At 55.8% G+C, this 26,454-nt stretch overlaps 1 protein-coding gene across 1 annotated transcript in view; it reads right to left on the bottom strand.

The window, feature by feature from the left end:
- PLXND1 (plexin D1) overlaps nucleotides 1-26,162 on the bottom strand; it is an 83,872-nt gene extending 57,710 nt beyond the window's left edge. Inside the window, exons 1-5 of the mRNA XM_063347778.1 lie at nucleotides 24,720-26,162; nucleotides 6,001-6,177; nucleotides 3,028-3,159; nucleotides 1,178-1,278; nucleotides 360-489 (exon numbers count right to left, since the gene is read on the bottom strand). Of these exons, the coding sequence (XP_063203848.1) occupies nucleotides 360-489; nucleotides 1,178-1,278; nucleotides 3,028-3,159; nucleotides 6,001-6,177; nucleotides 24,720-26,048 (1,869 nt within the window). The 5' untranslated portion in view covers nucleotides 26,049-26,162. The remainder of the gene's footprint in view (nucleotides 1-359; nucleotides 490-1,177; nucleotides 1,279-3,027; nucleotides 3,160-6,000; nucleotides 6,178-24,719) is intronic.
- Between the last annotated feature and the right edge of the window lie 292 nt (nucleotides 26,163-26,454).

Below are 26,454 nucleotides of genomic sequence, written 5' to 3'. Positions count from 1 at the left end.
AACCAGAAAATGAGCTGAGTTAGCTATCTGCAGCGGATCGTCTGTATTTGAGGTTTTGCAGAGCTCTGCCGTGTGCTCAGCGTGGCAGTGTCACAAGCCCTGCTCACCCAGAGGCCCAGCGGCTGCCGTCCTGCCACCGCCAGGGCGCCGAGGCGCAGGACGTCACCTCCAGGTGCTCCCGAGGACCTTGGCCTGACTCAGGGGCATAAAGAGAGCTCAGCATCCCCATGACCCACACCTGAGCCGCGTGGAGCTGTGCTGCAGCGCTAGAGGAGAGCGGATATTTATCAGCCCTGAGAGCAGGTAACGACTCTATGGGTCGCTGCACACGATTAATTTGGCATTCACATCAAACGCACCGGGTTCTCTTTCTCGATATTAATCTCGGGCTCCAAGATGGTCATGGAAGGGCACTGCTGCACTCCTTCGCTTGCGCTCGCCCAGAAGTTGGCCCCTGTGAAGTTCGTGCACTCGTGCTGCAGAGAACACCTGCAACGCACAGGGGTACAAGTTGCAGCTGATTATTTTTAAAACAGGTGATAAAAATGTTCGCTTCCTTGTGAGGGAAGATCCTGAGAAAATCCTGTGCCTACATCTTTTCCCTCCATCCATGCAGTTAAGCCTAAAGCTCTGCTGCTATATTTAAAGTGTCTGGTTGCCACGATAAGAGCGCGTACTCCCACCAGCATCAACGCAGCACCAGGATTCAGGGTAAGCGAGAGCAGGGCCAGGCTGAACCCAGCAGTGAGGAGGAGAAGGTGACATTTTGTCCGACTTCTTCAATTTATAAACCCGGAGTCTAATTTTGTAAATCCCTTTCTGAGTGCTGATTTTCTCCTACTCATAAGTAATAATTGCAAGGGCAAAAGATGGTCTTCAACAGGGTGTTGGCTCTCTCAGTCCCATGGTTGGATGCCTGCAAGATATTCTTTGCACTGGCAGCCGACTGCGGCATAACAATGCAGCTACAGTGAAATCCTGGCTCTGAAGAGCATCCCAACCGTTTGAGACCAGATGCAATTGTTTTTAAAAGCACGTATTTCATAAGGAATGGACAAAGGCTAATGGTACTGTGACTGTGTTGACTGTACGGAAATATAAAAGGCACCAGAAATTCTTGCCCAGGCTTGAGGGCCACAGGAGATGCTGAAGCGCACCGGGACACAGCCAGTCCTACCTGGTCTCCATCGTGCACCACCCGCAGTAGGCGTCAGCAGCAGCCAGGCACTCCGTGCACGTCGAGTACTGGTTGCAGGCAGCCACCTTCACCCGCGTCATCTGCACGACAACAACACGACTGCGTCCAAGTGTCTTACACCACCACAGAAACAGTCAACCTGACCAGGATGCGCTGGCACAGCCACATGGAGCTAGTGATGAGACACCAGTGTCTCGGGCGGCTTTACCCATTCGCCTGGTCCAAGCCCTACAGACCATGCAATGGGGAGCAGACCCTGGCACTGCTGTCCTCCGCCCCACAGCGCTGGTGTAGGACCAGCCCGTATGGGCACCATCACAGGCAGCAGAGCCCACCCCAGCCTGGGGGCTGCGAGCCTGGGGCAGGGAAGGACACCCAAGGGACGGAGCTTGCTGCCACCGGCGTAGTGACCCCACAGGGCGCGCGGCAGCATGGGCTGAGCTGAGCTGCTCTTTTCCAACCGGCACCTTGGCAATAATGTGTGACGGTCAGGCTACGGAGAGCGACACCACACCTTCCTGACGCCTCAGATGGAGATGGTTTCACAGCTCGTCCCTCCCTGTGAAAAGCTCTCACTCAGACCTGCAGAAAGCGCCTTTCTAGACAGAGCTGAACGCTGTCTGGCTGTTTACAAAATAACCAGAAAGCAAAACCACTCTGGAAACCTTAATTTGTAAAGAAATTAAAGTACCTCTGGGGACTTGCTCGGCAGGAGCAGTCGGAGGGAAAGCATGTGTCAGTTTCTGCTTTTTCCTCCCTCAATTTCTAAACATTTGGGAAAGAAAACAGAGTTGTTTGGTTCAGTGGAGACTGAGAATGTGAGGTGCTGAGAGCCCTGAGCTCCCACCAGGTGAGCTCCTTCGCCTGACCCCCACTTTACCTGCAGCACTTCGCTGGTCCCCAGCCCTGCGGTTCTCAGCACCCCCCACAACCGCATCGAGCCCCCAGGGAGCTTCCCAGGTTGCTAATTCCACCAAAGAAAAATCAATTCGTCTGGCTTATTGGAAAAGAAACAGAGGAGAGCATCATGAGTGCTGCACTGGGTGTTTGATCAAGCCCGAATAAGGTGCGCAGCGCAGCGCGGGAGCCGAGCTGAGACAGGCTGAAACGCCGACTAAAGAGGCATCCCAGGAGGGTTCTGTGAAATGATAATGACCAATCTGCAGGGAATTAGGGCTTGGAAAATATAAATGCAGCATATAACATTTGTGGTTGTGCATCTGTTTTGACAGATTAAAATGTAATTCAGGACAAACCACCAGTGCCTGGAGCGCTCAGCTCTCATCTTCCTCCTCTGCTCACTTGATGGAGATGAGACCGTCTGTCTCTACCTGCTGCGGCGTTCCCAGGCTCCACAGAGAGCCCTCCTCCCTCCCAGCCCTCCTGCTGGCTGCGCCGAGCAGAAACCTCCCCTGAGCATCATTTCTGACAGGCAGACTTTTTGTCTGTAGGATCTCCTAAAAGCCTCCTTAAAGACTGTGTACCTTAATTTTCAGGTTTCTATACAGGAACAACCTCTGCTTATTTCTGCCCTCCCATACGTGGGATCGGTTTTGATATCTTTCACTCTTTACCTGGCCACCACGAAGACGAGAAAGCCTGCCAAGCCGGTCCACTCGGCGTGACCCCTGCCCCACGCAGAGAGTGGACAGGCACAGGTACCCCCGGACAGCCCTCTGACACCCCAGCCAAGGCTCGCAACTTCTTGGCTCTGCCCACTGACGTTAAAGCAAATGTTATTGTCCCTTCCTGCTCCCAGCTTAGTGCTGAACACTAAAACAAACGCATGACGCTCAAAGGGCTATTTGGCTGAAGACTAAAGATCTCACCTGATAGGAGGTCATCAGATAGAGGTAGGTGGAATCAGAAGGGTCAAACTGCATGATGGGGTGGACAGGCTCTCCGTAAGCCACCGAAATGGATCTCCTGCTAATAACCTTCATGGTACTGTCCAGATTAATCTGTAGTGTGAGAAGAAGCCACTCAGTGAGACCATTTTTCAAACACTATGGGGAGAAGATTGTTTTTCCTCGGTTATAAAAAAGAGTCAAAGCGGTATCTAACAGCGTTCCACATTTTCAAGCGCTGTAAATCTCTACACGCCTCGCAAGCTGCATCCACCGAGCTTTACCGAGAAGCCGACTCTGTGCCCAGGGCAGGCACTGAGTGGTCCAGGCCGTGGCCAGGAGCCCTGCTCAACGATGACCGCCCCTCGCAGCCTGTGGTCCCTCTGTTTGCGAGGCTGCCTGCAAAATTCTGGTCGAAGGCTCTGCGGGACTGTTTCCAGCCGGCCAGAGCACCGCGACTCTCGCTTTGCCCTAATGTAAGTGGCACCAGCCTTCAGCCCTCATTACATACATATGTGCATTTCTGTTACAAAGAACATTGCATTTCCAAAGCTTAATGAAAACCAGTGAAAATCAGCAACAGGGCTGTACACCATGGCATCCACTGCTCCCTGCATATTTGAAAAATAAGTGTTGTCATTCCTGGCCATAAGAAGCTTTTATCCCTGCTAACTCCAGAAGACCATGGCAGCTGCCGCAAGAGAACCGAATCCTACCTTGCCTCATGAATCACCAGCTGAAGCGCTGGCAGTGATGGAAGAGGCTGCAAAGCATCAGCCTGCCTTTCGGATCCCAGAATGTCTTGGCATTTGACTTGAAAACTCAGCAAATTAAATGTGGCATTGCTGAGAGGAAATAACAATAGGGCTACACAATTTCGCGTGACAGTCACTTTTCAGCTTAAACCAGAAAGGGAGCGAGGAAAATTCCTACCTCCTTACTAGCAAGGGAAGGCAATAATTGTAAGGACCAAGCGTGCCTCTGCTCTCTAAAGTCTGGATTAATTAATTAACATAGGATTAATTAATTCTTACACTAGAGCAGCACCGACATGTCCTAGTAAGATAGCACAAGCTCAAAGCAGAAGGCTTCCCTCTGCTAAGAACCATATGCAAGCACTGCAAGCTACTGTGCAGAACAAGAAGGGAACTGTCATTATCCCCATTAAAAGCTGGCTATCCCACTAAATAATTTGCCTGGGATCACCCAAGATGTCCATGAACAGAGTCCCTGCGCCCTCCACTTTAGCTTTGCAATCATCTCCTCCACCTTCTTGCTGAGATTTGCTCTACTTTGGGTGTTTCTCGTGGCTGTCCCTAGGTCCCTCTGCCTCCTGGGCTCCTTCACCCCATGCTTTCCCTGCGCAGGCACTTCCCCCGGATCCCCGCAGGCTGCGGGAGATCCCCCGCAGCGGGGCAGGGACCACAGTCCTCTCACCGGAGCGGGGCCGGGGCGAGCTGCAGGACACGTGTTGCCCTGGCGCTGGCGAGAGCAGGGTGCGCTGAGCCCTGGGTAACCCCCCGCGGCACCTTGTCCACGGGCTCCCAGACCCGGACACGAGGGGACTGGCCGTAACAGACCCTTCCCATCCTGCGTCCTTCAAGGACACTGCACCCTGGCACACCTTGCCCTGGCCACCGCTTCCCCAGCGCTGTTCTTCCGTTAACCACTGCTGGACGTGTCTCTGATAACGGCCCTCGCGAAATGCCCGTCTGCAGCCTATCTGATTAATTCGCCATACACACCCCCGGCAGCCATAATTGCTGCTGGCGGGAGCTGGTCGAGCACTATTTCTGCCCCTTTGCTGTCTTTTCTCAGGCAGCAAATCTGAATGATAACTCACGCAAAGTATCTTGTATCCCGTGCCAAATAACAAGGAGCCCCGAAGGTAAAAGGGCTTCTGGTTATGCAGCTGTGTTGTAGAATTAGATTAGAGCTATCTGAGCAAATTATCCCAGCAAAGGGTAGCCAGGAGCCTCTCCCTAATGGAGGCTCAGCTGATAAGGCTGCTTTCTCAGAGATGATAATGGAAGCAGAGCTGTTAATACTGTGTGAACACGGGCTGCGCTGCGTGTGGCATGTGCCTCTCCAGCCCGGTGCACCTGGCTGGGGTGCCAGTTTCCTCCCACCCCCACGAATTACCTGCCCCTGTGGGCAAAAATCAAAGCAGTGAGTTTCTTTGTGCTCATTCCCACATTTTTGCCAGGAGCATTTGGATGCAAGGGAAGAGATTGGATCAGCTTTCTTCTCTCCAAGCATTTTGATCCAATATTCCACATTATGCACCACTAACCCCAGGCTGAGACAAAGCAGGTATCGGCTGTGTCTGCTCCAGGGCTTTTTTTCCCCCCTCTCCTCTATGGACTTTTGATGCTGAGAGTACACCAAAGTGTCGTGGCTGGCTGGAATCAAAACTTTTTTTGGCAAACTTTAAGCTAAAGTTACTGAAACCTTGGCCTGGCGTCTTGGCTCTGGAGCCAGGGTATTGCATTGCCCCACGTTGCCTTTGGCACATCATGTAAAACAGATACTCCATCAGATGCACAGATTCACACCTGCTTTGGACTCAGCTGTGATGAAGCAGCTCTCGGTGATTCCCCTGTCTACATGGAGCCTTCAAAAGCCATCAGCTCAGAGGGAGAATTTATTAGAAGAGCTGTTAATAATTAAATGCCACACAATAACATTTCCAGCATAGGGTTCATGAAGAACACCCTGCTCGCATGGCAGCCTCAAACAGTAATTAACGGCCACCAGTCACCAGGCGGCATATATCACCGTACAGATTACGGCAGCATCCAATTACTCCTTCGTTGCCAAACGAAAGCAGATGCTCAGACAAACTCGACAATATTGTCCTCTGTGCAACCAGAGGTGCTGGAAGGGGGAGCCCCACCACCCCCCTGTTCCCCCGGCCCTGCCTGCCCTGTGCTGGGGCTGCCGGGCTCCACTTGCCTTCAGGAGTCCTCCGCTGGCGGTGCCCAGGAACACGACGGTGTAGTTGTTGACGCTGGCCACCGCCACCGCAGTCAGGCCACTGTAGGTGAAGACAGGGGTGGCTGTGATGGGGTTCACGATGGCCAGCGGGTGCTGGAGGTGCGCGGCTCCACAGTCCAGCTGCTCCGGCTGCAGCTGCGGAGAGACAGGCACATCAACGGGCTGCGGCAAACCCAGTGGTCCCCCCGGTGTCACTGTCTCGGGCTCAGTGCGGACAAACTGCTGATGGGGAAAGCTCCTCACTACCGAGTCACGGAACAGGCAAATGCAGCGGGTTAATACGGGAGCAAAGAGCTGTAACAGAGCCTCCTTTGTGCTTGGCAGATCTACCCTCCGAGCCAAATGCAGACCAGGCTTTGCTGGAGATGCGCTGCCAGAGGAACAATGCCCTTGCCCATGCTACGGCCAGGATCAGGGCAGCACCAGGAGGGTGTCCTCCAGCCAAAGGCCCATTTACTGTAGCAGCACCCTCACCTCAACACAAAACTCTGGTGCGATGGTAAAAGGGACAAGGGGGTTCCTTGCGCCCTTCTCCCACCGAAACCATCCAAGGTCTCTTCTCCAGCACAGCGCTGGAAGCCCCTCGCCAGTGGGGGCCGCGCCACAGGGAGGTTTCTCAGGCTGCCGAAGACGGGCCCTGCCCAGCGGCCGCCTGCCCTGGCAGAGGGGGCTGCTCTCCCCGCAGAGACCCCTCTGCCCCCAGCGCTGCGAGGGATCCCCCAGCCCACCGGGCAGCGCTTGGGACCAGCGCGGGGCACCACACGGAGCCGCTGCAACCCCACAGCCATCTCCGGCTCCTTCCCTCTCAAACACAAGGTGAGGCAAAAAGTTTCTCCAATAAGAGAACTCAAAATGTTTTTTCCCTGCAAGTAAGTGAGGAAGTGACTGAGAACAGAGCCAAGGGAGGGGAGGGGGGGAAAGAAGTTTGCTGGCAACTCTCAGGACTGTAAATCCTGGCTCTGATCTTGCTGCTACTGCAGACAACAGCAAAATTTCCACTGGTCTTCCACTGGGATGGGACAGGATGGAGGAGCCGCCGTGTAGGAGGAAGCACCATGCTGCAGGACATGCAGGGAAGAGCAGCGGCTGCAAAACTCTGCCCAGAAATGCTGGAGCCACCGTCCAGCCCCAGCCCGCCGCCGCTCGCCGTGCCCTGGGGAACACGCACAGCTGTGCCCTGTGCCCAGGACCACAAGGTGTTCATTATTCACCTCTGGCTTCTGCTTCCGAGCTGTTCCTCAAAGCTCTGGGGCAGTGGGAAACGCCTTTGCTGTAGAACAGCTAAACCCAAGACAGCAGGATGGCAGGTGACACAGCTCAAGCGGGTGCCCGGCCCCGCAGGAACCAGTGAGAGTCTCTGCCGGCTCTGGGGCCGCCCCACACCAGGGCTGGCAACCGGGGACATGAGGCCAGTATCGAGGCTCCCATGTCGATTTGCTATGGGGTGCCAAGGGGCAAAAGCAGAGGACAATTGTTAAGGACCCCTCATGTGAGCCTCATCTGTGAGCAGGCATTTGGCTCATTTAGCCCAAAGCAAGACAACAGACTTCACTATCCTGTGCTAAATTAATTAGCACAGTTGCTGCATGACAGCAGCATTTGGAAACGGGACTGATGCCTCCTATTCCTCCTACCCTGCCGAGATGCACCCAAGATTTATGACCGCTCTCACCCTGAATCCTGTGAGACTCTCCTTAAAATTTCTGCTCAGACAATGTGGATGGATTCAACAACGTCTGAACATCACAACAGTCTCGCTGCCGACAATTTACCTGCCGTCACTCCTGCAGCGGCTTTTATGAAGTGCTGTGGGCACAGCTGAAGCCGTTCGAATGATGGGCATGTTTCAAGGGCCATTACCACATCATCTGCCCTGTCATTTCAGGCTCATCTTAAGAGAAGCCGCAATCGTGCTGTTACCCTCCCCGGGTGCGGGCTCGCAGCTGCGGGGCTGACATGCCGCTGGCCGCGGGCGCTCACCGGCTGCCCGAAAACACTCCGAATTACGGCCCTGACTGCGGGAAGCGCCTATGCACAACTCCAGACAGGAGACTGCTGGCGGATGGCAACCCACACCCCTAAAACTAAGCACATTTTACGCCTTACTGAGCTCAGTCGTAACATGGATATTCCTTCCAAAATCATCGTCAGGAGTGCTAATTTAAGCAGAACAAATGCAGGGATTTGAGGCTGTGTCTGTTAAGAAACTGGACCACGTGCCTCCACCGGGCAGGAGATGTTGACACCAGCCTGTTTGGCACAGCCCCTCCTCCCCGGGGCTGGGCGCAGCAGGGCCAGTATTTTAATTCCCTTATTACCATTATTATTTCATTAATGGAACCAGACTAAATCTTCAGCTCTCCCCTCTCTTCAGCCCCTTTAGGCGATCAGGCCAATCTTCAGGCCTCGCAGCAAGGGCTGAGACGCGAGCAGGACCACCACTGCTCCGCTCCGAGCCCAGACCCTGGCTTGGGTGCACCTCCCGCCTGGCACCTGTCCCCCCCCGGCCACGACCACGTGTCTTGGGTTGGTGACACATTACAGCAACACGTCCCTGGACAAAAACGCAGAAGAAACTTGCTAAAACCCAAAATGTATGCGAAGCAACTGGGCTGTGTCTGCGGGGGCGAGGGACGATGCCCGCCAGCCGGACCACCACGGGGCTGGTGACTCTCTGCAGTGGCCGGGATGGTCCGTGGGTGTGGGGACCGCAGGCCATGGCACTGCCCCCTCCTCCCATTTGCATGGGAGAAGACATGAGCAATTCCCACCGGGCAGGGTGTGAGGTGCAGGTGCCAGCCAGCTCTACGGCTTTTGCAGCAGCTGGCCAGCAAACGGCAACTCAAATACCTGGTGCCGCCACAGACCCACAGCATCCCCTGCCCCACGGCACACACAGAGACAGCACCCTGCGGGCGCGGGCAGGGCTGTCCCTGCCGCTGGACCTGCCCGAGCGTGGTGCCACTCTCCAGAAACCACCCCAACCGCGGTCCCCTGCGCCCCAGCACGCACCAGACCCCGCTGCCACCGGTCGCGTCAGACGTGAAGTAACAAAGACTGATCTCAAAAACTTCCTCTGCTAAAGCGAGTGCCAAGCAGGAGACAGCACGCTCAGAGCTGCAGCTCAGTTCACATGGGACCGAGACGGAAGGATAAAGTGTTGTGGATGCAGGTGACTTCGCTAAATGCATTTTGCAGTTTTATGGCATTTCATTCTATTAAAAAATAAAATCACAGCCCAAATTCTTAAGTGTGTATGTTTCCCCCTGTAAGTGGGCAATGCAGCTTTTTTATACCATCCAGAGGACACGCTAGCCATTCATGCTTCTGATGTAATGGTCCCTTCATTCACAGACGGACCTTTAGAAATGCACTTGGGTTTATTTATTTGTCTAGGGGACGGTTATCTCTAGCCCCTCTTCATTACTCTTTACCAATATTAACAACCTGAAACTCACAAGGCTCCTTCCTGCTGGGAAACCAAGCACAGGCACCTCAGGCCACCCGGTAGCCTGAGAGATGCTCAGCTACCCGGGGACCAGACCCCAGCGTCTGTCTCAGCCCGAGGGACACGGTCCTTTCTTCTCGCAGGTGGCCGAAATCACGGGAAGTGCCTTATCTGCTGCGCCTGCCTGCTTATAAATCATGTACTTCAGAGCTCATATCAGCGCAAAGTGTTTTCCACAGTAAACAGGATGTCGCTATTCTAACACAGGTCAAGCTTTATTTTGGCCACGTACATCCTTCCTCTGAAACACCTTTCTTCAAATGACATCAGCTCTTCCGACGGACGGGCAGGAGGAGACACATGGTGTTTCCCTCTCTGGGGTCCCAGGGTGGGGTGACAGGCTGCGCTGCTGCCATCGGTACACCGCAGCACCGAGGGGACACCTTAACCCTGTCACGTTACAGTAAACAGGATACGGCCACAGCACATCCTTCTGCAGGCACCAGGCAATCACTGCAGCTTGGGAAATCGCGCTCAAAGGCTGTGCTAAAAGGCTTTCTCCATGCGTAACGGGTTAAATCTCACTCCATCTTAAATCAAACTGCCCTACCCCGAAGTGGGGAAAGCATAAACATTAAGCTTTCTTCCAAAACCAATCTCTTTCCATCATGTGCATTTTAAAACAGCCCTGTGGGTATTTACTGTATTGCCACTATTTTTCAGCTACACGCTCTGGACACTCGGTAACTCACAGAAATACCGGGCGAGTCTAGATTAGAATCCTTCTGCACCCGAAACATTTGGCTCTGCCACTTTGACGCTAACGAAGAGCCACCTCGCCAGCGGGAGCCAGCCCATGGCAGCTCCGGCCGAGCCGCGCTGCCGTCACCCGCACACTTGCAAGAGGGGCGTACTCGGGATTTTCGCAAAATTTCACAAGTGATGCAAATTAACTCAAACCAAGGAGCCACATCTAAGAGGAGAGTTAGTCAGATTAACCCCTGAGCGGGATCGCAAAAACAAAGCGGAACAGAAATGAAAGATTTCCAGCCACGTCAGAGCTCAAGTTCAGCTGTTTTTGCGGTGCGCATTCAGTTCCTTATCCCAGGCCTAAAAAGAGCAGAAAAAGCGATTTCCCAGAATTTCCATTACAGCTCCGCGGCCCTGGGAGCTGTGCCCCAGCGGCATCCGCGCAGGATGTCCCTTCGGGAAGGAAGTCTGCTGGAAACAGAAGGAGGAAGAGGAGTGGTGAGGCAGCACTCAGGAAAACCATGAAACCTACTGATTTCTGCATCCTGTGTTTGTGACCTTAAAAATAGTTCTTAGGCAAAGATGGAGTTTATTTCTGAATCAAAAGCGGGCTGCAGTTCAGAAAAAAAGCCCTGCAGCTTTTGCTTTCAGCACGGCTTTCCCGATTCCGCTGCACCGGCTCTGGAGGCGCCGCGGAGCAGCAGAAGTGGGACGGGAGTCCGGCCCCTTTCATGCCTCGTATCAGAGCGGATTAAAGCGTTGGCTTTTAGCATGCCTGGAGTCCTGGGAAAATGACACAGCCAGCATCCGATAATCCGCTCCAAACTTGTTGATTTGTGGGACTTAGCCATCGTCTTCATAGGCTCAAAATTTGGCAGCTGCTCCTACACAACTGACATTTTCAGGCCATTAAAGTCTGTGATAAAAGGGCTCTAGTTTTATCTCTTGCCTTCCTTAACATAAACCATTAGGCTTTTATTAACGTTTAGGTATGACTCAGGGAAATCTCTGATCGCAGAGAGAATATTCAAAATAATTTGGATTCTGTCCGAAGAGAATAGCCGGACACGGACTCAAAGTTGAGCAGTAGACAGAGGCTGAAAACCAGCGCTGAAATATTGCACAGACACCGCAGGAGAAGGGGCAGAGGCAGCGATGGTGGCCAGCCAGCCCGGCATTACGCAGACTGAAAGCACAAGCCCTGCTCTGTGCCGGCAGAGCCCAGACCGGCCAGGGAACCCCTCCAGGCAGAGCCCATTCATCCCGCAGCCCCCCCCAACGCTGCCAGCAGTTTGTACACACAATCACGCGTTTATCTGCTGGAGTGTCGCAACCAGAGCTGTCAAAACCAGGCTTTTTGGGATGCCTGGAGGAAAATGTCATCCTCAGAAGAGGGCTCTACTGTTCAGGCACTTGAGACGTAAGCGGTCTCTAATTGTAGTGCTGCCGCAAGGGCAGGCATTACCACAGAGCCCCTCTAACTTCCCATCACATTTTTTAGGCAATGGGAGGCAAATCAACATGCACTCTTGGCCAGTCGAGGCACTCAGGCTGAGAACCTCTCATAAAATGAATCTTGCTGAATTTTCCTCAAGAATCATCCACACTAAGCAATCAGCCCCCCCATGGCACAGCAGACATCCTTAGAAAAAAAAATAAAGGTTTAAAATGAGATATGCACCCTGGTTTCACTATTTACTCAGACCACAAGTTTCTCGAGCGAAGAAGCAGTGGTTTTGCTGTGTTTTGCACATTTGCACAGTGCCAGCCCTGGCTCTGCAAGCCACCAGTGTGACACCAGCAATGGGCTGCCAAACACCCCTCTGTCTGCTCGCAGTGGGAGCCCGGACCTGGCTCCACCACCACCACGCCTGCGGCTCCTCCAGCCCAGCGGCATCGCAACACGGCCGGGGCACGGTCCCGGGGGGAACTGGCAGCCACCGACCGACACCAGGGGCCCGTCGGCGTCCATGGGACCTGCCCAGATGCTCCCTCGGCTGCAGCCCTCTCAGGACCTCTCGGCAACCCTCCGTGTTGGTTCATGCCCTGGGCAAGCACAGCGATCCACATGCAGCCCCACGCACCTCCCCCCGACACAGGTGACAGCTGGGACGAGCGTCACCTCCAGCCCCGGATCAGAAAAGTTAATGTCTTGCTGAAGAGGAGTAATTGCTAATGAAAAACTGCCACCAGACGCCCCCTCCACGCGGAGCACCATTCCCCGGCCGAAGGCACACCCGCCACGGCACCGCCAGCGGCACCACCAGTGCGGGGAGAGAAATGACCCTGTCAGCGCACCACAGACAAATGTCACCCCCGTGCCAAAAAGCGTTCCTTCAGCTTCTGCAGAGCTCCTGATGCCTGGCAGTTTTTCAGCCCCTTATCTTCATTTTTATTTTACAGGAAAGCTTTTTTCCCTCGTCTAATAAAACTTGTTCTTCCCCCTCCCTGCTCTCAGCTCCAACCCTTTTCTTTCCTGCCAGCTCCTACCGTTCGCTCTCAGCAGCTCCACATGGGACATTCACCTGATTAAAACAACAGAGGAATGCAGGCTTGCGTCCCTCACATGAAGTGAGCAGAGCAAACCCCAGCGAGCGCAGACGGATGGCCACAGCAAGCACTCTGCACACGAGTGGTTCTCCTCTGTTCCGCGCTGCACAAGAATTACTCAGGAACCTGCACGGTCGGAGGCACGAGATGCCAGCAGCCCTGGGTGCCCAAGCCACCATGTCCTGCCCTTCACTGATTTCTGAGTTTTCAGCAACGGTCGAGGTGCGTGCCCGTTCCGAAGTGATGGGCTCATCAGACCATGTGCCTGAAGCCGGACTTGGGGCCAGAGCTGACCCAACGGGCTGAGCCCACCAGCCCCCCGAAAGCAAAAAGGGAAACTTTTCCAGTGAGTCTGCAGAGACGCAGCCCTCCAGCCAGTTCAAGGCCAAGCCTTGAATTCTTAGATGCTGCCTGCATCTAAGCGGCAGCCGTTCACCTCTGCCGCGGCCGCAGACCTCAAACCACCAGAGGTGAGGTGGTTTGAAACACCGGAAGATGCTCTCGGCGCCACGACTCAAACCCAGGCTCTGGCTGCAGCTCCAGCAGCGCAGCCCCGGGCAGACCTCCCCTGCGCTGGCTCTGCTGCGGCTGCGAGAGCCCATCGCGGGGGGTGACGCAGCCAAAGGATTGGGACGGGAGCAGGGAACTGCTGTCCAAACCAGCCCGTCTGTGATGGTGAGGCCAAAGCTTGACAACGGCTCGAACAAACACAGGCTTCCTGCAGCCACCCATCTTCCACTGTGTCGCTTCAGGTGCAGGAGGAAAGGGCGGAGGTGTCCGTAACAGAGCTCTCCTCCGGTGTTAGGGAGGATGTAAGAGCTCCAGGAATCCAACAGCGGCACCGACGCCAGACACCGGCAGTGTGATTACCCCCTCAGTTCCCTCCGCCACCTTCTCCTGCAGGAACTGGTTGGACTCGCGGCCACCCATCGCCCCACAAGCCACAACCCCGTCATGCCGGCCCCAAGGCTGAACTACTGGTAAAGACAGCGGAGGGCAACGCTGGCAGGACCAGCTCTGCGCAGCCCTCCCCCAGAACACCTTCCAGGAGGGCCCCTCCCTTGCTCCGCACAAGCCGGGGGTCTGGCTCCCACCAGCGCGTCACCCTGCAGGGAGCAGAACCAGCACGTGCGACTGCACGGGGAACTGCTCAAAGCGGAGAAACAGAAAGAAGCGGCAGTCTTTTAACTGAAATTGCACATCCTTCATGCCGCCAGGAAGACCGGTCAAGCTTATTATGTTAGCCTTCATCCTGCATTAAACACAATACTTCAGATTATACAATCAAATCCCCCAGGAATGGGCAGGCAGAGGGATTAGCGAACAACAGGCTCCAAAGGGGTTGTCACAGTCCAAACACCATGCATTTAAGCAGTGGGAGTTTGGATGTCCTTTAAATTCACCCCCGCTGGAAACGTGGCTCCTCTGCCCCGTTCCCCAGGGACAGGCGCGGAGCGGATCCCAAGGATGCCTGCGCCGCTCTGGAAGCCCAACTAACACGTCCCCCTTGAAACTGTTTGGAGAAAGATGCTTGATTTATTCAGGCTGTATTTTCTTAGCTGTTCTTTCCTTGGGAGAGCCCCCCCCCTTCCACCACTCAAGCTGTGTTTCTCATTTACGTTGAGCTTTGGCTCCAGAAACCAATCCCAAACTATTCAAACTCCCTCCCACAGGGAAGAGTCCTGGGTGAACCATGAGTTTCGATCTTCAGGGGTTATTTTTTTATTATTGCTACTACAAACACTTAGCACTTTGCATGCTCAAAGTGCTCTGACAGCATATCTGTGCAATTCTGGGCTGAAAAAAGCATCCATTAAAGTAACAACTTCTTACCTAACACAACTGGTCTTTTGCATGTGTCAGTTCAAATCTGCTTCATTTAGCAATAGTTTATAGTAAATGTTTTCCTGTATTTTCCTCATTAGTTCTGCCGAATCAATTAAGCTCTGAGATAATGAGCAGAACTCTACTCTTCTTTTATGCATCCTCGGTAAAATCTGCCTCTGAACGGCAGCACTGCCCCACGCCACCGAGACATTCTCCACGGGCACCGCCGCGCGCATCGCCCGCTCCTCCATGGGCATCACCGCGCGCATCGCCTGCTCCTCCATGGGCATCGCCGCGCGCATCGCCTGCGCAGCAGCCTCAGCACCAGCGTCCAGAAACAAAACAACGCCACTTGCTCCAGGCCCGCTGAGGTAGCTTGGCATGGAAAGGTTAAAGAAGCCTTTTTGCTCCTTAACCGAGCAAAAGCGGTCGCATTAAGTGACTAAGGCATAAAGATGGGTGTGCGGCAGATGCACTGCTTCCCCAGCTCGCAGGTGTACCCTTCCTCCACTCTAACACACGAGACAGAGACCTCTGCCCTCATTTGGGGAACTGAGAAAACTCAACAGGTTAAATGGATGGTTATGGAAAGTGAGAAGAATTAAGGTGTGAGCTCCTGTGGCCACGCTCTCCTTTCGCAGGCAGCACCTGTACGAAGCACGAGGTACCTCCAGGCATCTCTCTGAAAGCACTGTGCTTGTTGACGTGCCAGTATTGCACCTCCACAGCGCTACAGAGTCATTTTTGGAGGTCCTCCCTTCCCACCCTGCCACCCCCCCCCCATTAGGAAATTAGGGTCAGAGGAATAATTTCAAAATTTATTAAAAATCAATGGTCCTACTGGATTCAGCAACTGAGCACCTCTCTTATTTGGTTAAAGTATGGAAGTCTTTCCTTTTCTCTACCATTTTATATTTTGTCTTCAAGATTTGTAGAAACTGATGTTTCCAAAGCTGTTCGTCCCAGGGCAGGGGGTTGGAACTAGATGGCCTCTAAAGGCCCTTCCAACCCAAACCATTCCATGATTCTATGATCCACTGAGCTCTGCGGCTAACTGTGATACCAAACCTCAGGAAGAAACGACACGACAGTTAGGAGAACCCAGGGGCATAACATGGCAACCCCAGCTCCTCCCCAAAGCTTGAAACCTTTCTTCAGCAGCTTATTTGACAGTGGCCAAGGAGCCTTTCCACAGCAAGGGAGCCCCGGCGTGCCGGACAGCCAGCAGAGTGCTCTCCCGGCAGGGGGAATCCCAGGAGGGATGTGCGGGAACTTCCACCCATCCCAGCCTCCCGCCACGCGGCTCAGCCCAGAGACACGCGCGAGTCAAACCAAGCGGAACAGTGTGGGGACGTAGTCATGTGTTGCTCTCCAGATGCAGATGTCTGTCGCCTCAAGCAGAGACTTAGCCACAATTTCCTTCCCACTTAACGACCTGCCACACTGACTGCCTTGAAAGCCCGGCCTGAGCCCGCTCCCTGCATGAGCCAGTTCCCAGAGCTGGGTCCACCACTCTCCGAGGAACCACGTGCAACAGCACAGCAGCCCTGGTGCCTTTGTACCGCTTGGAGTTCACATCTGGAGACATACTGAAGGATGACGGGGACTCATGAGTCAAAAAACTTTGGAAACCGCTATTTTATATTACATTTTAAACGCCTCATGTTTCACATCTCCCCTTCTTCATCGAGTGCTATCACTATACTGTAAACTTTTCCCAACTCTTCCTGAAAAGATCACTGTACACACAGCCGTTTTCTAGAAGATGCCAGGTTTTCAATGGCCCCTTTTAATTAGGCGGTCCGCCAGAGATGGCTTTTGGCCACTAGCAGCTCACAACCCATTGAATCTTGGCAGCGGTCAGCAGAGAGTGGGATGAAAATCCAATAGCCGAAGGGTTTTTGCTCCAGAAGGGAGCAGTACGAAGTAGCATAATACTTTAAACAGAGATGAGACAGGAACAGGGAGAAAAGTTCCAAATTTCCTTCAAATATTAGAGGTACATGTTTGCAAAATCCAGACTTTCAGGAAATTTTGCTTATGGGTTAGAATCGAAAGATTCGTATTCCAGTGCCACTTGCAATGCCTTAAGCTGCAGAACTATTGTCAGAGCAACGACTCTCCAATGGTTTGGGCCCAAAAAATGGGCAGCCGTGTTCCAGCAGCTGTTCCCGCCAGGCTGGGCCGCTGCTGCCCAGCATCAGCCACCTCCCACCAGCAGCGCCGCTGGCACAGGTTTGGTGGCCGCAGAGCCAAACGTAGGCCTGCAGCTCCACTGAGGGCTGAGACTTGAGCTGGGGTTTGTGCCCTGGACTCCAGCAGCCCCACCACGAGCCCTGAGCTCCCGCTGTGTCCCGCAGCCACCGCTCGTCCCCACGGTGGCACCCATGTGAGCACGGCAGCAAACCAGGGGACTGGGACTCTGGCCATGCCGCCTTCAGAATGAGATCCCCGTTATGGAAAAAAGCCTGAATATCCAAGTTCCTATCCTGTGAATATCCTAACCCCTATCCCTATCCTACCTGTGAATATCCTAACTCCTATCCCATTGCCCAGCTGAGAAACACCCGAAGGCAACATCCCTCTTGTCCCTCCCCTGGCTTGCAAGGCTGTGCTCATCTGTGCTCATCCCTTCCTCCAAAAAACAATGCCCCCTGGACTGGAGAGGAAGGCACAAGGGCTGGCAACAGTGGGTCGGCTCTGCTCAGAGCACGAGCCGTCACTGCTGCTCCGCTGCTGCTGCAGGACACCACTGTCCCCGTGCGTTCCCGTCCCTGGGCCCAACCCCCAGCACACATCTGTGCGAGGAGCCAGCGTACGCTCCCCACGCTGGACAAGCCCCACTGACGCTCAGCGGGTAACGAGGCGAAATCATCACGAGCTTTGACATCAGGCTGCTCAACAGCGCACCACATCTAACGGGGGCTCATCCAGGCTCTGTTTGATATGGGCCTTCTGGGGAGCGGCCGTCCCACGCCCCCGCCGGCCTCGCTCCGCCGGAGCAGTGGCTGCCGGCAGAGCTGCCATCCAGATGTTAGAAATTAGTACTGCTCCCTCTGCTCAAAAATGTCAATAAACTCTACCGATCTCTCGAAGTAGGAGATTGCCATAGACAGTCTGCCACCTCCTCCACTTGCTGCAAGGTGTTAGATCCCAACTTGAAAAGAAAACAACTTGCAATAATTTCTTTACCGACTCAACAAAAAAAAAAAAAACAAACCAACAACAACAAAAAAGGAAATAAAGCAAAGCAAGGCTGATCGCTCCTGCAGATGCAGTGGTCAGTTCACGCCCCCTGCCACGCCGTGCCCCTGGGTAGGTGTGCTGGGGATGGTGACACAGCAGCATTTGGGACCTCAATTCAAATCCTGACACTGCCACCCATCTGATCAACAACAAGGCATCGACCGGGCGGTCTCTTACCACCTCCTTCCCCCCTTGAGAAGAGGGTGATAAGGCTCCCTGTCTGTGCCAAGGGTTCAGGACGACGATGGGCTCTGTGAGTGCTCGGGGCTGCAGCAGCGCCGTGGCACAACCCTGCTGCCCCCGTGCAGGGGCACAGCAGAGGCAGGGACGCCTCCGGGCATCACCACCCGCACTGGGCCGTGGAGCCGTTTCTTCCTCCCATTCAAGAACGCTGACCCCCGTCCATCACCTCCTCGGTGCAGACAAGCGGTCACATGCCGGCGCGCAATCCCTGCAGCTGGGGAGCCCCCGGCCACCATGGGCCAGCCCGCACGTGCCGCGCACGAGCCCAAGCTGGGAGGTGCAGGCACGCGGCTGTAGGTAGCGCGTGGTGGCGTTCAGGTGGTTATAATTGATTGTTTCCAACCGCTGCTGGTGCAGGCTTGCCCCGCGTTTGCATTAAATTACCACAGCCAGGGGCTCAGACCTATTATGTTTCCAACAACTTGCTGGAAGAGGTCACCAGAGCAGAATGTCACAACGGTGCAGTTGCCTGAGAGTTTAAATAGACGCCTAATGGGATTTTCAAGGCGTAGCGAGGTGTTTTTACAGCATCCCCAGGCATCCGTACACATCTCTAAGTGCCTTATTCACCTCTCTAGGTGCCCTCAGCCCCACCAATCTTCTCTCTCAATCACTATAAAATAGGCTTTAAAAAACCAGACAGGAGATGGGAAATCCCTTGATTTCCACCCAGCGAGACCCCACAGCTGAGCTAGCGCCCGTCGGGGCTCCCGGGGAGCAGGTTCACGTTCCTGCGTGGGAGCCAAACGCCTGCCCTGGAGAACTTCTGGGGCTACACGAATAAAAGTGGATGAAAACCCCCAAATGAAGGGAGATATGATCACCACCTGTGTATGACTGTATGAGCAGCCCACAGAGTGCTCTGTGTCCTCCCGGCCATGATGGACCTCCACGTGCAGCACTGGACTTGGCCAAAACGATCCTTTTCCTGTCTTCCACCTAAACCATTATTTAGTTACAGGAGATTTGATGAGCTCAGTGGATCAAAATTAACCTGAACTCCTAGCTACCGAGAATAACGAGGTCTGTGCAGCCAGCTGCAGATATGGCTCTCCAGAAACCCAGGACCTAAACTGCACAACTGCTGCCTTCCAGGCGCAGAAACCTCTGCCGCTTCGACCGAATTCCCCTTTGCAATCTGGGATCTGTTTGAGCTTGAGATGCAAAGCAGGGGCGAGCCCGGGGCCCCGGCAGGCGCGTTCCCACCACCCACCTTCAGCTCGGGGGCACCCAGCCGCTCCCCAGGAGACACCCCCCCACTCGGCACAAAGTGCCAGGGCTGCGCCGGCCCCCGGGCGCAGACAGCCCCCGGAGCCCAGCCTGCCTTCCCGGGGAGGGCGAGACTCACACGGCGCCTGCCCCTGGCTCCCAGCCGCCTGCCCGCGTTTCAGCTGCAAGCAGAAGGTCGTACTTCCACATCAGTTCCCAAGGGAGGGCACCCAAGGGTCGGCCAGGTGAGAGGCAGAGCAGGCACGCAGGACTGGGACGGTGGTTGGAGGGACACCCCCTTCCCACCCCTCGTAAAACAACATCCAGAAGCAAAACAGACTACGGCGATACAACAGCACGGCGCAGCTGCGCGGTGACGGGGCATTTGCACCTTCGGGTGGGCGCTAGCGGTTCCAAACACAATGCGTTCCGCAAAAAGCAGAAATTAAGTCTGCTACAAGAACTCCTGCCTCATTTTTAATGTACAAATTAAGTGTAAATTCCCAGTTTCCTTTCTGTGGCTAATCCTCTGGATTTATTTGAGTAGATGTAAGGTTAGAGCACATTTATTTTCATGTTTGGAATTTCTAAATTAGTATAAACCAGCACTTCAAAGTAACTCAGCTCCTATAAAACCCAATCCCACGGAGATGCCACAGTATATTTGGACAGTAAGTAGATGCTTTGTCATATTCCCACGTGTATATGAGGTTTTTTTTCTTTGGGAACATTTTCTGACTTGTTTCAAACCACATTTCTATGCCCAGGCATACATATATACTGAGACTGTTTACACAGTCTACCCAAGGAGTTCGTTTTATTTAACAACCCGTTACAGTAAAGCTCACTGGTGGGTATCTCATCATTACACCACAAAACACTGTGCTCAATGAGCATGCAGGATCTGACACAAAGCCACAAGAGCCAGAAACTTGAGAATTAACGCTGAAACGCATCATTATCCCAGGCCGCCGTGCCTATGTTTTTTAGCATAGGAAACAAACCGGATTTTCAGCCTTTTTTGAGTTGCAGACCCCAAAACATTTCCCAGGAGAGCTGCGGATCCCTGGCTAGCAAATCTAAGTCTGACAAATACAAGTCTGCTTTCCCTGGTTACCTCTCTGGGAGGTTTTAGACAGAGAGCGTGGAGTTCGGTGCGGAAACCACAGAAGACGAGGAGTCGGCGCAGCCGGGAGCGTGGGATGGGGTTCCCAGCTCAGCCTTTCCTCAAGCGTGCTTCTTCGTCGCGTGGTCTGTGTTATTCTGTCTTAAACTCAGACCCCCGTGTCAGCCACCGCTTGGACGCCCAGGGCAGGGAGCTTTGTAGAAATGCCTGGAAATCCGCATTTGCTTGCCCCTCTGCTGTGGCCGCCGCTGGGAGAGTGGGGCTGGGACCGCTGCGGGTTGGAGCAGCACAAAGGCGCCCGGTCCGTCCCCTCACCCGAACGCTGGCCTGAGGGACAGGGTGGTGGCGAGAGGTTGCCAAGGGGGTTTTTTCCCCCTGGGACGTGGCAGCGATGCAGCACGGCCGTACCTTTATGTTCACTGGCGCCAAGGGGAAGGTGCTGGGACACCCTGTGTGGCTGCTCCTCTCGGGCCATCGGGGTGCCGGGGACGGGTCCGGCTGCTCTGCTTTTGCAAGGGCTCTGGCATACCGCAGCTGTCCTGCGCTCCGGCCACGCAGCCGGCCTGACCTTCAAACCTACTGGACCATGATCCTGCTGGGGCAGAACAGTCCAAATATGAAGTAAACCCAGTGTCCTCGCAATTTGGTAAGCTCTGTCAGCACCTTGCTGCAAGTGACGCTACAGACAGTCTGCGACAGAGAGCTCGTACTGCTCCTCACTCCTGGGGGCATGGGTCACAATTCCACCCGGGCTTCCAGTGGGCAAAACACAGTGACTCCATGCAAGTATTTCATTTTAACTGCATGCGTCACAAAGACAGCCCAGCATTTGACACAAAATTCATTATAAAAAGCTATTTCTGTTGAGGGAAAGCAATCCTAGCACTCACCCACTCACTCACGGTACAAGAACCCAATCAAACCAGATCCTTCCCTAATATATCCTCCTTCCCCTAAGCTGCCGCTGCTAATTCACCTCCTCGGTAAGTGACTTTTCGGCAGCATTCATTGAGAACAACCAACCAGCCTCCACTCCTGACCCAGACCATCCTCCTCGGCACGTACTCTCCACGTCTCACAAAGCCGTTAAGCATGTGCTTAATTGCAAGTCAGCGCTTCCATCAAAGCGAGGAGCCCGTTCCCAGGCCGAGCTGGTGGCTCCCCTTGCCCAGTAGTGGGGACGCAGACTAACCGGCCACCCAGGCTCCCCCGCACTGTCCCTACCGCCGCCTGCTCCCCGCAGCCCCCTGCCCCGCCAGTTCCACACCGGCACAGCGGGAGCCGGACAAGCGGCTGCCACCACGCCGACTGCAACTGCACAGGGACAAATCCCCTCCATCCAGTGCCAGCCTCCCGTCGCCTCCCATCGGACCCCTTGTCACGATGCTGTGGGGTGATGAGCCTGGCCTCTTGCCGGCGAGTGCTGCCACGGGGACGGCCAGCATGCCACGGGCCTGCTGCCGAAACCCATCACCGGCGGGCGAGGGCTGCAGGTCCCTGGCTGAGTCACAGCCAGTGCTGCAGGAGAGGAGCATTCAATTAGACAGAAGAGCACACAAGGGGGCAATGATTTTCCTTTCACACCGCATTATGCCTAACAGCCCGTGCTCCGTATTTATAACAACCGACTACTTCAGCCTAACGTGCGCTTGGAATGAATCAGGCCATCATTAGGTTTTTATTTTTTCTTCCAGAAGGAGCTTAAAACCCAACCACCTAGTCCACGGGAAGAACTAATGAACCACAATTTTGATAATACTGGAGCACCTATCACTGACACACGGGCAAAAGAAAACCTGGAAGCCCACCAACGGGTGGAGAAGTGGAGCTCACAACGGGAAGGCAGCTAGATGCCGATCTGCTCCACCGAACCAGCTGCTGCTTTAATACATTTTCCTGCTGCGTTCCCAGGGCTGGGACACAAAATGTATTAGAGTATTTCATTGTCTTGAAGGTGGAAATTGATGTTGGGTTTTTGCGGCACAAAGAAACACGATATTACAACTCTTCTCTTGACACTGCCACTCTGGGACTTGAAAACGAAAACAGCTTGTTAACTTGTTGGCAATTCTAATGATTAAGTAAAAGGCAAAAAAAATGAAAGGCTCTCCTTCTGACTGGTAGGAAGACTTCCCAGCAGGCTTGGTCAGCGGTTTTAGAGAAATACGCTTCAAATATATGGGAAGCGTAGAAATACTAGGCATGAATGAATATTAATGGTGTGCTTCATTTGTATCCTGCTGTACTTGACATCAAAGGATCTCAAGGCAGCTTTACAAATGTAATCTTACGCTACATGTGAGTTAGGTTTCTGAATAATAGTAATAAATATAGGAGTACGTGGCAAATCAGGAAACTGAGGCACCTCAGGTCAAATGACTGGTTCAAGGACAGCGACACTGCAGCAGCGTCAGTTGGGACCAGAGCCCGGTTTTCCCCATCCACCCTATATAACCACCAGCCGTACTGCTGCCTCCATGTAAACAAATTTTCTCACAGCCTGATCTCACCACAATGGTAAATATGGAGGGTTTCTACTGACTTCTATAGGATTGGAGAGGCTCGGTGATTTCTAGCTTGCACCTCCTAACCTCACATCCCTTATCGTTTGCCCCTTCAAGAACACAGCCATCCTCCACCGACTGCCTTTGTGGCACCAACCGACAACACGCTCCTTGCCTTCCTCGCCCACCCAGGGAGCACCCAGAGAGGGGCTGCTACCAGGAGCATGCTCTACAGCGCAACAGCCAGACCCAAAGACGCAGTGAAATGTCATTCCTGCGCTAAGCCTCCCTGGAGTCACTAGGGAATCAGCTGGCTAAATATCTTACTGTATATAGCACTTTGAAAATACAAATATTAGCCTTGATTATCTTCCCTACTGAACAAGAGTTAGAAAACCCAGTGTCTTCCCAACAGATCTGGAGCACTGGGGAAGCTCAAGGGAAGCGGGTGTCTTTCTGCCATTGACTTTCGGTTACAGCTAGGCCGTTAACTCTCCAAGCAGCTCCACAACTCTCAGCCCCTCTTGACCCGCCTGGCAGAGACAGTTCAATCCTGCGCGGGGCTGAGGATGCTGAGCTTCAACCACAGCCAACAAGAACTGCGGGTGCTTTCTCGTCCCGTAAATAGGATTCCTGACTCCCAGTGACTCCTCTGAGAGCAATCACCACGCCAAGGCTTCAGGACTGGGCTCCCAGTGTTTAACGTACCAAGTCTTTGTGGAATTAACTCAAAAGCCAGGACAACTACCAGATTTCCTGGCTGTCAGGCAGCTTGTACTTTGCCACCAGGGAAAAACTATTCAACTTTGCTAGAATAGGTCTATGAACCAGTGCATTAAGAGTACATATTTTAACACAGCATGGAGATGCCACACTAAACACTTCGGTTACCATGGGAAACCTTTCTCTCTTCGCCACTGGCACTGCACAGGGAAGCCCAAGCCCAAACGCTCTGTCTTGCCTTTGAAATCAAACAGATGTTTTTACGATCTTTGATGGAGCTGAGTTATGCATCCTTCCCAGAGGAAGGGAAAAATGCAGTGTTAAAGCAGCCCTTCTTTCTTTCTCTTTTTCACAAGCATCGCATATCTTTAGTGAAAGGGAAAACAGGCGTCTTTATCTGGCACTAACATCTACGGCCACTTGGTAACAAATTGTGACAATGGCAAACTTTTACCCCGAACGTCAGGAAACAAGGCAGCCTGTGTGTGCCGGGCTGTCCGGCCGCGGGCCGGGCCGGGCCGTGGGAAGGCATCGGGCGGGCGGCAGACGGGGAGCGGGGACAGCGCGCCGTGAGTCACCGGCTCACCGGGAACGGGCCGTGGGAACGGCGGCGTCCCCTGACACATGGGGGGGGCGGTGTCTCCCCCCCGGCCCACGCACGGACACACACGCGTTCTCTGCTCGGTACGAGCCCCGCCGCACGCCTGCCGGCGGGGGGGGCTGCCGGGACCACTTTGACGGGGTGACCCGGAGCGACACGGGGAGCGCGGAGCGGGGCACGGGGACAGGAGCCGGGGGAGAGGAGCGGAGCGGGGAGAGAGGAGAGGAGCGGAGCGGGGTACCGGAGCCGGGTACCGGAGCGTACCCGCCCGCCCGCAGCGCCTCCGGCCGCGGGACGCGCTCCCGCCCGGGATAACGGCGCGGCGGCAGCAGCAGCGGGACGAGACGAGACGGGACGGGACGGGCCCGCCGCCTCCCGCCGGCCCCCCGCACCCGTCCCGTCCCGGGACGCCCCGTCCCGGCTCCCCCCGCCGCCGGCAGGTGCCCGTACCTGTATGTTGCGCTTCTCGCAGGCGGGGCCGGTGCCCTGCACCACGCTGTCCAGCACGGTGACCATGCCGGCGGCCGGGCTGACGAAGCAGGAGTTGCGGGCAGCCCGGATCGTCTCCTCGATCTCGGCGAAGCGGAAGACGCAGAGCGCGGACTGCGGCCGCCCCCCGCCGCCGCCGGCCCCGGCCCGCTCGAAGACGCCGAAGAGCAGCTCCTCGGCGGGCGGCGGGCCCGGAGCGGGGGCGGCGGGGCTGCTCCAGGCCGCCCGCGCCGGGAAGACGGAGACCAGGCGGGTGAAGGCGTCGGCGGCGCCGCCGCAGCGCAGCCCCAGCTGGATGTAGGACTCGGTCAGCTTCTTGGTCTCGCCGCTGCCGTTGAGGGTGGCCTCGGCCGGCTCGCCCAGGCAGATGCGGGCCAGCAGGCTGTGCGAGGGGCTCTCCTTGTCGCCCGCGTTGGCCTCGCTGTTGAGCGCCAGGTAGGCGTAGGGGCGGCGGGCGGGCGGCGCGGCGCCGCGCTGCAGGAAGGCGCGGACGAAGCTGAGCTTGTGCCGCGCCTTGGCGCCCTGCTTGATCTTGAAGATGTTGTCGTCGGAGGGGTTGATGTCGAAGGTGAAGAGCTTGGCCAGGTCGCCGCGGGCGTTGAGGGCGCGGATGGCGATCTCGGGCGTGTTCTCGAAGCGGTGGTCCTCCAGGCTGCGGTTGCGGGGGAAGAAAGGGCTGCCGAAGCCGGTGTAGGTGGCGGCCACCAGCAGCCGCGCCCCGCCGCCGCCGCCGCCGCGGCGCAGCACCAGCCCCACGGTGGAGGCGTTGGGGTGGTTGGCCGCCACGTTCAGCATGCTGGGGAAGACGGTGACCGGGTCGCTGCCGCCCGGCGGGAAGCGCACGGCCACCGCCGAGATGTTGGCCATGCTGCGCAGCTGGCAGAGGCCCTGGTAGATGGAGCCGCAGACGACGAGGACGCCCTGCTCGGGGTCGGGCTCCAGGATCTTGTTGTAGTTGTTGGTGAGCACCTTGGGGTGCTCGCAGGAGGCCTGCGGCAGCTGCGGTGCGTGGCAGAGCGGGCTGTCGAGCACCGGCCCCACCGCCGCCTCCGCCTCCAGCGCCAGCTCGCCCCCCGACAGCTGGAACAGACGGTTCACGGCCGCCAGGTAGACGCGGGACCCGGGGCCGTCCAGGGCGAAGTTGTTGGTGGGGGTGGGCGAGAGGAACTTGCGCTGCACCTCCAGGCCGGCGGCGCGGCCGGGCAGCAGCGGCAGCAGCAGCAGGAGCGGCAGCAGCGCGGGGGGCCGCGGCTCAGCGCCCGCCGGAGCCCGAGCCGGAGCCGGAGCCATCCCGCCGCCCGCGCCGCCGCGCCGCAGAGTGCACGGGCCGGCCGCCGAGCGGCGGGAGGGGCCGGGCCGCGGGGCCGCTTCCTGCGGAGGCAGCGCCCGCCGCCGAGCCGGGCCCGCGGGAAGTGGCGGCCGCGGCGGGTACGCGGGTGCGCGGCGCTGCGCGGCGGGGGGCGGCGGGGCGCGCTGGCGGCCGCGCCTCCCGCCCGCCCCCCGCCCGCCCCCGCGCCCGCCCTCTCGCCGCTGCTGGCGGGTCCCGGTGCCGGCCCGTCATGTGCGGGGAATGAAGTTACCGGCGCTCCCCCGCGCCGCCGGCCGGCCGCGCACCGGGCAGCAGCGGGCAGGGCGGCGGCCCCCGGCCCGGGAGCGGCTCCGCCGGGGGGCTTCCCGCCTTTCTCTGCGCGTTTTC

The sequence above is a fragment of the Chroicocephalus ridibundus genome, chromosome 10 (assembly GCF_963924245.1).
Source record: "Chroicocephalus ridibundus chromosome 10, bChrRid1.1, whole genome shotgun sequence".
Taxonomy (NCBI): Eukaryota; Metazoa; Chordata; class Aves; order Charadriiformes; family Laridae; genus Chroicocephalus; species Chroicocephalus ridibundus.
This window is presented reverse-complemented; position numbering and strand designations above follow the sequence as displayed.